Below are 10,992 nucleotides of genomic sequence, written 5' to 3'. Positions count from 1 at the left end.
TATCTATATCTATATCTATATCTATATCTATATCTATATCTATATCTATCCCCGGTGTAGCCTTAGTTGCAGAATAGAAATGAAAGAGGAAAGAGTCAGTGAATTTGAAGATACATCAATACAAATTGTCCAATCTGAAGAATAGAGAATACAGACATTTTTTTAAATTTATGTACTTATCTATATATGAGAGGAAGAGAGAGAGAGATAATCTTAAGCAGGTTCCACACCCAGCACAGAGCCCAACGCAGGGCTTGATCTCACGACCCTGAGACCTGAGCCAAAATTAAGAGTCAGATGCTTAACTGACTAAGCCACCCAGGTACCCTCAAAACAGACATTTTTTAATTCAAAATGCATCAGAGACTTGTTAGAAAATACCAAAAGATACAATATACATGTAACTGGAACTCCAGAAGAGGAGAAAGAGGGAATAGGACAGAATATTTGAAGAAATAATAGTTTGGAAATCTCCCAAGCTTAGCGAAAGATACAAATGTACAGATTTTAATAAGCTCAGTGAACCCCAAACAGGAGTATGAAGAAAATTTCCCCTAGTCATGTTATAGACAAACTGCTATAAACCAAAGATAAGAGAAAATCGTAAAAGCAGCCAGAGAAAAACAACACATTACATATGGGGGAACAATAATGTGCATCACTGTGGCTTTTTCATCAGAAACTATGGCAATTTCAGAAGACAGTGGAATGGCATCTTTGAAGTGTTGAAAGAAAGAACTTTCAACATAGAATACTATATCCACCAAAAATATCCTTCAAAAATGAAAGTGAAATAAAGATTTTTTTTTTAATTCTAAGAATTTATTCCAGCAGAACTTTGCTACCAAAAAAAAAAAAAAAATGCAAACAAGTTTTTCAGCGAGAAGCAAAATTATATCAGAGGGAAGCTTGGATTTTTAGGAAGGGTTGAAGAACATCAGAAATGGTATGTATCCGTCACTATGAAAAAAAATCGAGGCCATGATCAGTTTAAAATGCCATCAGACTAGCAGCTCAGGAAGGAGGTTCTCCTAGCCAGTCACTACAATATCTATAAAGAAACCAAAAATGTAAAGACTAATAGCTTTGAAATCTAAGACTGACAACTGCCAGAATCAGTGAGGAATTCCCAACTGTGTCAAGTTAGAGGAAGAGCAAATAATAAATGTGAACGTCTCATGCTTTCCCTTAGGACACGGAGTAGATCGTCACATCTCAGAAATGGCCAGGAGTTTCATGTATCTTGTACCCTGATTCTCAAACCTAGGATCTGTATCTGCCTGAAGAGCAGGCACTGCACCTGGATACTACAGATAATGACACAGTAAAATGAGAACATTGTTCAAATACACAGGAAGTACTGGAATCTGACAAGGATCTGTCTATAAGAGGAATCAGAAGAATGATATTTTAACTTAAGTACCTAGTGTGAATCTTAGTCTACAAACTCAGCAAAGGCAAGAAAAGCCTGTTTATAGATCAAATGAAAACCCACATTGAGCCTACATTGTGCCAGCAGATTTCTGTGATGTCTTCCAAACAGGTGGCAGACTGTGACCTTCAGTCTGTTGTGGTCACTGCTGACATTATCTTTCTCTGTGTCTTTTATGTTCAGAGCTACTCTGATTCCTTGCCACACGTGGGGTGCTGGTATCATTGCTGACATAAAAACTCAGGAACAGGCCTCCCAGGTTGCTGCTTACAGTCATTTCCTAAGGGGTCTTTCTGTTTCCTGAGGCATCTCAACTGAGTAACATATGGTTCCCTGCTCACTCCCAGGGATAACAGACTCTATCCCCTCCCAAATTTGAGGGTCTCTTTCCAATCTGCCTTGCCTTTTCTCTTTCTCTTAAGATATACTGCTTTCTCCTCTTCTTGCTCTTACCAAATGAGCTTAGGTGTTAATGAAACTCTGAGATCACCTTGATTCTGGAGTACTTTTGTTTTTAGTTTGGTAAATGCCTTAAGAATCACTAAAGAAAGAGAAGTTCTGGATTCTTCTTGCACAGAGTAGTAGAAAGGTGAAAACACAAGAAGACTACATAAATCAATCTCAGTGTGTTAACCTGACACACTTCATAAATTATTTTTGAAGTAATGCATGCTGTGTATTCAAACAATGGAAGACTATACAGCAATGAGAATGAACAATCTAAAACCACATGCCGTAATATGGAGAAGTGTCATAAACATAGTGTTGAATGAAAGAAGCCAGACACAAAATAGTACATATTGCCTGGTTACATTTATAATAAAGTAAACATAACTATCCTGTGCTGTTGGAAGTCAGGAGAGTGGGAACTAGTACCTGAAAAGGAGCATAAGCAGTCCTCCCGAGGTGATTTTCTATTTCGTAATCTGAGTTTTAGTCACGTGGCTGTGTTCAGTTTGTGAAAAAATGTTCAGGCTGTCCACTTAAGCATTATACAGTTTTTTTCTGTGTATCTTACATGTCAATAAAAGTTAAAAAAAATACTGTTTTAAAGGGGTAATTTTCTTTAGCTGCTTTGAAAAAAGTTCACAGGTCCAAAGAAAACTCACCTATTTTTCCACACGGTTTTTTGCTAAATAAATCCAAGATTTGACACAAATGAACCTAGAAAATCTCTGTTTAGGAAGGGTGAATACATTAAAAGTTTGTAAGGAACTATGGAAGATGAAAATTGGATGATCGATAAAAGAGATGTAGTGTACTTTCAGATGCCCAATGCTGGGAGTTGTATATGGAGAAAATTGCTAAGCAACAGACTTAGAAACAAATTGCAAATACTTGTTAAGTGTATTTTTCTGGAACAAGAAAATAACAAGGGTTTCCAGCTTTGTTAAGATTAGAAATATGGTATAAAAGCTAGTGAGTAACAAGACCATTTAGAAATAAACACTGAATTATTTTCAAGTTTAAGAATTAAACGGGGTGCCTGAGTGGCTCAGCTGGTTAAGTGACTGCTTTCGGCTCAGGTCATGATCCCAGGGTCCTGGGATCAAGTCCCACATCAGGCTCCCGGCTCAGCGGGGAGCCTGCTTCTCCCTCTGACCCTCTTCCCTCTCATGCTGTTTCTCTCTCTCTCTCTCTCAAATAAATAAATAAAAATTAAAAAAATTAAACATAGTAACTTCAGAAAAATTATTAATAATGATTTAGTTGTAAATGAATTGATCTTAGAAGACTGTAGTAATTAAGAATAGGTTTTCTGTGAACTAATTCACTAAATTAAAATCCTGCTATATGTATAAATATTTCTTTTTCCGATAGGAAACTGGTTTCTGGGCCAAGATATTTCCATCAACATGCCAAATTTCTCTTTAATCTCTAATCTTAAATTGAGCATACTTTCTGTTTGTATGGCCTTTAAAGCTACAAAAACACTCTGAGACAATTAGCCCAGTTTTACAGATGTGGAAACAAGTTTAGAGATGTGAAGTGATTCACTCATGATCAGGTAGCTTGCATATGTTTTTGGAACCAGGTGTTTAGATTCCAGATCAAATACTCATTCCACTGTAAGAGTTATACTTGTAAAAGAGCCATAAGGTAAGAAAATGGCCCTGTCTTGGATCCATTCAGGAGGTTTCAAAAGAACTGTACCTGACGGTATAGTTTTTCCTGATGGGAATTTTCCATTTGCGGATTCTCCAGAGTGCAGTGGTGGGCCACTCCCTCTGTAACAGGCTGTTGATACTTTATCTGGATTGATAGTCTCAGAGATGTTAGTATAAATGTGTTATGTGTTTAATTTTTCTCTCCTATTTTCTTTGGTTGTAGTTCTCCAGAACAAAAGGACAAATGGCTCTCTCTCCTTCAGAGGTATTTTTTTTCCAGTATAACATATTCTTAATCTTCAACCTGTAGTTAAAAGAATTAAGTTCTTCTATGCAGAGATGTGCCCCAAACTATTCCCCTTTTCCTTAGTAGAAATTACTCATTTACCCTCAAAATAAACTATTGTTTGAACTGTACGCTAGCTACTGCTTACTGTAAACAGTGTTCTCTTCAGTCCATGTATTCCTTACTTTCTAGGAAAGAGAACACTGAGGTCTGGTTAGATCATTCTCGACAAAAATTAGTCAATAATCTCTCCCATTTCCACGTCTCCAACCTACCATTTGGAGCGAACAGTTCCTCAGAGCATGTATTAGGTTTCCATATATGGAAGGTTTTCTGCTGAACACCTCAAAAATCAATTATCCTCACCTTTGAGCATACAGACTAAATGGTCAATTTAGGTTTCTCTCTTATTTCCATAACCCTTCCTTCCTTCCTCCCCTTGCTACCTTCCTAAGGGAAGATTTGCACTCTACCTGAGAGCTAAATGAGAAGTAAAAGGCTGTCTTGGTTTGGTGTAGTAAAGTATGGTACATACTCCTGTACTTGTCAGTAGGATTCCGGGCCTGTCCAGGGAAGGTAGGAAAGCTTGGAAGACGAAACACCAACCACCCCGAGGTGCCTAAACCTGACTGTGCTGCTCAAACCTCACTTGAAATCGTTTTCATGCCCATACCTAATGTCCTGAGAATTTAATTCTCTTCCAACCCATAATGTAATCAGATTTTGCTGAGTCTTTCCATCTGTCTTTTAAAACATAGCATATAAGTATATTGAAGATATTAGCAAAATAGATTGATTTTAAAATAAGCCATTAGCAAAATCCATCTGACTCAGTGTTGTCTTGGGTTGTTGTTGCATTTGATTAGATACATCAATCTAGAGAAAGAGAAGGACTACCCGAAGAGCATTCCCCTCAAAATCTTCGCCAAGGACATTGGGAATTGTGCCTATGTAAGTGTTTCTAAGCCAGAAAATTAAATTCCAAGTCCCTGCATAAAGCAGAGCTCCATGGATGAAAAGACACAGGCAGGCAGGCAGACAGACAGACTGTGGATGTGCTATGGAAGGCAAGCATTTAGAAATACCATTGTGGGAAAATGCATTTTCCTGGGTCTATGTATGTCTTTGTGTATGTGAAAAGTAAACCCTAGAGAAAATGAAGCAAGAGAAATTCACATTAACTACAGTATTTCGTATTAACACTTAGAATATTCGCTTGTCAGATGTCTCTTTCCTCCCTCTGGCATTAATGTTTCTCTGGACCCTTTCAATAGCAGCTGCAGAGGCTTGTAGTAAAGCCATTTTCACAAGGATGTATTTCCTATTGGTATTAAGCAATTTTTTCCAACTTGTCACTTCTTAAGTAGAAGGTGGTTTAAGATAGTTCTTCATTCTCTGAATATTTAGGGATTGAATCCCTTGGGTTAATAATGGATGAGCTAGGAGAGATGACATTTTTAAGGGATCAGCATATTTCTGCCTCACAGTTTTTATCATATTGGTCAAATAAAAATTAAGCCTATTTAGCCCCAGTTATTATGTATAATTTGATGACCGGAAATATAGAACAAATACCAAGATGTTATCAATGATGAACAAAATGGGAATTTACGGATATTTTTATGATACAATGCATTACCATACTTCACAACAGCCCTGGATCACACGGCAAGAGATGTAGTACAAAACAGTTACGTTTTGGCCAAAAGCAAAAGTTATGCAAATGTTCTGACATGAGTGCCAGATGTCACTGCTTGAGGGAAATACTCAAATTTTTTATGGTGTGAAACTATAAAGATCTACTGTAGCAAAGTAGCAAAAAACAAACAAACAAAAACCGACTGCTATTTTTCTGCCAGCTTTGATTCAGTTGTATGGCAATTGGTTATAATTAGGATTTTCATGGAAAATCCCTTGAATTTTTTTTGAGATTTTCAGTGTATGGAAAGTGTGTGCTTGAGAAAGGCCCAAAATTCCATTCTCTTTGGAAGAGAAGACCAGAGATGTGGTCAGGCTGGGTGCTCTGTTTTTATCACTAGTATGCTGGTTAACTCAACGATGATGACACACCGTCCTTAGCTCTCTGAAGCTGCATCATGACCAGAGTCTCCTTTCAGGGAGCCTGCTTCCAGAAAGAGTGATTCCCCCCGAAAATAGGAATGTATGTATGGAAAGCATTATTTATCCTTGGCCTTTAGTTATACACAGCCGGTCAGTGAATTCTGCTAACATGGAAAAAAAAAAAAGCCACATTTTCATTTTTGCCTGTTTGCTTTATTTGTTTACTAGCCACAGAGGACTATCTGCTGAAATTCATTTGTTTTGTCTGCCAGAGAGGCTTGCAAGGAAAACACACACCTATGATTACTGTTTTGACTGTATGTTATCTTAGAATCCAGGTACATTAGAAGATACTATGAGTATTACAGGAAAGATTCTTCATTTTACAAAAGACTTCATGAGAGAATTTCTTTAAAATTTAATTTAAGGTTAGGTTTTCAGACTTAAAAAGAAAAGCAGATGCCTGTCACAAAATTATATCTCAAGTTAAATCCCAGTGTATAAAACACCTGTATCACTCTGGTGGAAGACGGACACTGGTGTGGGTGCTCTAAGCCCTGCCTGTTGGCTTCTGAGAGACTTACGCATAATCTTTGGAGCTCAAGAGCACAATTTGAAATCAATTAGCAAACAACTTTAAGAGGCAATTTGTCATGTCAAATAATCAGCTCATAGAGGAAAAAAAAGTACTATAATGGAAAGATAAGTGGTGAATTGTGCGTGGATTTCACTTAATGACATCATTTTTGTTTTTATATCATTTTGTTTCTGCCTATACTTATTTATACCATTTAAGCCCTATCAGGGACACAGCCCTAATTGCTGATTCATCTGATAATTATAATATGTAAAACCTATGTGCATAGTAAATATTTCTTTTTTGATAGCATAGCATTGTCTCACATTTAAAGGTCTTAGAATTCAGTGAACTCTATACAGATATCTCAAAATCTTGTTAATCCCTTTTCTATTTGCTGCAAACTATTTTTAAGTAGTAATTTTTTTTTAGATTTTTATTTATTTATTTGACAGAGAGAGACAGCGAGAGAGGGAACACAAGCAGGGGGAGTGGCAGAGGGAGAAGCAGGCTTCCCGCCGAGCAGGAAACCCGATGTGGGGCTCGATCCCAGGACTCTGGGATCATCACCCAAGCCAAAGGCAGACGCTTAATGACTGAGCCACCCAGGCGCCCCTTAAGTAGTGATTTCTAAATGTAGTTTAGCACAGAGCTATCAGAGATCTCCTATTAAATAGCAGAGTTGGCAACAGAATTGAGCTTTCTAAAATTCTCAGTCCTGTTTGCCAGACTCACTGGTTTTAAGGTGTCTGCAGATTTCAACACTGAAAATCTCAGAAGCCACAGTGTTTGACAGAGTGCTCAATAAATAATGTTTTTAAAAATTCTAAACTTTAAATGTCTTTTTGTAGCCAGTTTTTATTCTGATTTTACCTCAACTTCTTACCATGCAAAGAAAGGACTGTGAAACCCACACTGTGAAAACAGTGCTCAGGAACAAGGAGAAAGTGATCCAGTGTGCTCCCTGTTTTATCACACTTTGCGTTATGGAAATGCAATTATGGAGATGATACAGAGCACCAACTTCACTAGATTTTGGAGGGGTGGTTTGGGAGGGTAGTCCATGTACTCCCTCTCGTATGTAGTTAATCTTTTTCTTTCTTGCTGAAGGTCTTATATTTTGTGAGCTACATGTCCTTTATATTAAAGAGGTTTTATAGATGTTTTATCAAAAAGCATAAGATATAATGGAATGAAAGTAAATTATCATCAAGGGTTTGTTCTACTTAAGTCATTTGCCTGTTAACACTTGAAATCAAAATTTGCCTTTGGGTAATCATTTTATAATAATTACTTATTCACCTGAATTAATGCCCTTTATTTATAACTATATTTCTTTTTTTTCTGCAGTCTAAAACTATAACAGTAACAAATTCAGATACAGCAAATGAAGTTATCAACATGTCACTACCCATGCTAGGGATAACTGTAAGTTACTCTACTAGATACTCTTAATTAAAAACAAACTTTGATACTTTAGAGTCATATAAATATTATCCCTTTTGTCATAAGACAACTTATTACTAAATAATACCAAATTCATGTTTTATTCCCCAAAATGGGGAAAATAAGGACAGTAAAGCTTTTATATTAGATGCTGCTCTTCTGACACTGTAAGACCTGTGTGAACTGGAAAGCATAATAAGATAAGGCTATCATTTTAGAGTGATAATAATATCTATTTTTATTGTATATGCTATATACATATACAGATGGAGGGGTTTCTTGGTATAAGATTGTGATGAGAAAGTTCTGACCTCCTTCCCACTTGTCACTCAATGACTATTCTTTCCTATCTCCTTTTCTGATTCTTCTCCTTTACCTAATTCTCCTATTATGCCAAGAGTCCATCAGTCTTAGGATGGTGAATTCTGAAGGATTTGCTCTATAGTAGAATTTATACCTGAAGAACACATAGCTAGAATCCGTATTCACTGGCTGTAGATCCAGAAGATGAGATGGCTGGTACCTCTGATGAATTGGTAAATTAAAAAAGAAGCTTTGAATTAGATCATGGAGTTAAAGAGCTTTAGTGTGCATACCACATGTTCCCCAGTTTTGCATTTAGCTTCTGCTTCTTTCTGTTTTGTGGGGCAAAGGTAAGTGTTTGATATTTTATTAATGGAGAGTATTGTCATGTTTGAGGATGAGGTAAGGAGAACGTTGGAAAATTCTCCTCATCTCCTCCCTACCAGTATATAAACACCACATGCTGGGTCTTGTATTAAAGGAGTGACTTTCAGAAGGTTGGAAACTAAAGGAAGCACTTGAATAACACCATTTCTTGAGTCAGATTCTCTATAAATATGAAAGCACAATGTTACTATGATGTAACATGTCAAATGTTTTAGATATGCCATAGTCTAATAAGTTATATTTAGATTTACTTATACATTGTGCTATCATAAGCCCTTAAGCACTCAGAGAAATCAGACTTTAGGGTAAGAAATCTGATTTTTTTTTTTTTTTTTAGAAATCTGATTTCTTAAATTTAATAGTATATTTAAGCTATAATTAGATTTATATACACTGGGTAAAACAGGCACTTCTGCATTGATTTCTAAGCTTATGTGTTTATGTCTTGGAAAGAAAGTGTGTAGTTTAAGGAAAAGGAAGGAAGATTAATTAATGACATGACTCATTTATGCTTTTCCTTTGAAAAAAGTGATCCATCTCCTGACACCAAAAATATTTATATTCATTATAATTAAGAATTGAGGCTATTTGGTTATACTGTTTTGTTCTAAGGGATTATTACAGTGTTTTCAGACACTACAAAAAAAAAAAAAGAAAGGATTTTCATTAGATTGCTTGCTCTCCCTATTTGCAATAAAATGTTTTGAGTAGAGGATGGGGAGGGAAGTGACAAACAGAGTAGGGGAGGGCACCAGAGGCTATTCTCCACAGCCAGGATCTTCCATTATAAGGTCAGGACAATGATTTTTAATAAAAAATAAATAAAGGCAGGAATATTTAATATTGCCAATCTCTTCTAGCCTCATTTAAAACATTTTTACTTTATCCTCTCCTAGAGGTTGCAGCAAAGTTCTTAATTTATTTATAAATAATTTAGTATTATTTCTTTCAAGTAAGATTTTTAGTATTGCTGGGCTATAATTCTGCTAGTGAACAATTTCATTGTTTTCTATGGCTAGGCCTATTCTCTAGACAGAATTCTTGTCCTTTCTGTTCCCAGGACTGGACTTGCCCAAAATAAAACCAGTGTAGACTGTGCCAGCTACCTATCTCGTCAGAGCCTCTCGGTCATTCTCCTTCTGCTCAGAAATAGCTGAGCTAATAATCAGCCTCTGAGATTTTACTTTTTCATCACAGACAGCACTGTTTTGGCTTTCTGGATAACAAGGATGTCTTTGCAGGGGCTTGTTGGAGATTTAAGTCCAGTAATCTCTGAGAAGTCCAGAGACATAGCAGAAATCAGGACTCTAAAGAAGAGATTAATCTTTTAGAAAACCAGGACATTTCTTTTTGCTTTGTAAAGAGACCTATAATTTTGAGTTCTGTGGGCTACCCATAATTGTGAGGGCCTGCTTCCATTGCAGTCTGTGGATCTCTTGTCATCAGTAGGGGAAAAGGGCAGGACTCCTGAGTCCTCTGCTAGGGATGAGAAAGGGGAATATAGGTTGTAGCAATTAGCACTGCCATCTTCAAAAACTGTATCCACACCCATGAACCTGAATAGCATTTATATCATCTCCACTTTTTTCAAAACATAAAAGTGCCAAAAAAAAAAAATGTATCCTTATTCAGTTACCAAACATGAAAGAATTATTATTACTTCTTTTATTCCCAAGGGCTCTGAGAGAGATTACCAGTTATGGGTCAATTCTGGCAAAGAAGAAGCACCATACCCACTTATTGGTAAGTTCCTTCAAAAATCTAAGATGGGATTGTATTTTAATTATGATTCTAAATGTCTCAGAGAATTGGTCATGTGGTCCTAAATGTAAGCACCATCAAATATTAAATCTCATATATCTATTTATTCATTCGATACTTACCTATCAACCATTTCCTAAGTGTTAGACAAATACTGTCTCTTGATTCAAGCAGCTAATGGTACAGTTAGTTGAGAAGAGCAATATAAATTTCCGTTTCTATTTTTTCACTTTACAAACAGAGCTATTTTGCAAACCTTTTTAAATTTTTTTCTATAACAAACCAATATGTATTGGTATTCTCTTTCCCTATACATTTATTTTTCACATTCAATTCTTGAATTTCCTGTTCCCTTTCCTCCCTACTACATTGCCTCTTTGGAAGACTATCTGTAATCCAGTCATGCCTCTTAATTGATCAATGCGTATTCAAAACCTGTCCTAGGCATCATAATGAAAATGAGATTAACCCATTTAGAGTCCTAAAAATATTCACTGACTTATCAGCTAGTTACTATTTCGGGACTTTGCTATTTCTCTAGACAGATTTTCCAGCATTTGTTCTGAGGAATTATTGGGAAAAAGATTACATCTCCCCTTGTTTAAATTATTCAGCTAAAAAATACATCTTG

The 10,992-nt window shown here is 36.3% G+C and overlaps 1 protein-coding gene across 5 annotated transcripts in view; it reads left to right on the top strand.

Moving 5' to 3' along the window:
* Positions 1 to 10,992, top strand: part of ARHGAP20 (Rho GTPase activating protein 20) — a 128,145-nt gene that overhangs the window by 87,418 nt on the left and 29,735 nt on the right. For all 5 annotated transcript variants that reach the window (XM_035008892.1, XM_035008888.1, XM_035008891.1 and 2 more), the window contains 4 exons: positions 3,764 to 3,805; positions 4,693 to 4,777; positions 7,815 to 7,892; positions 10,277 to 10,343. In XM_035008892.1, the coding sequence (XP_034864783.1) occupies positions 3,764 to 3,805; positions 4,693 to 4,777; positions 7,815 to 7,892; positions 10,277 to 10,343 (272 nt within the window). The remainder of the gene's footprint in view (positions 1 to 3,763; positions 3,806 to 4,692; positions 4,778 to 7,814; positions 7,893 to 10,276; positions 10,344 to 10,992) is intronic.

Source organism: Mirounga leonina, unplaced genomic scaffold, assembly GCF_011800145.1.
Source record: "Mirounga leonina isolate KUSES-001 unplaced genomic scaffold, KU_Mleo_1.0 Mir_153, whole genome shotgun sequence".
NCBI lineage: Eukaryota > Metazoa > Chordata > Mammalia > Carnivora > Phocidae > Mirounga > Mirounga leonina.
This window is presented reverse-complemented; position numbering and strand designations above follow the sequence as displayed.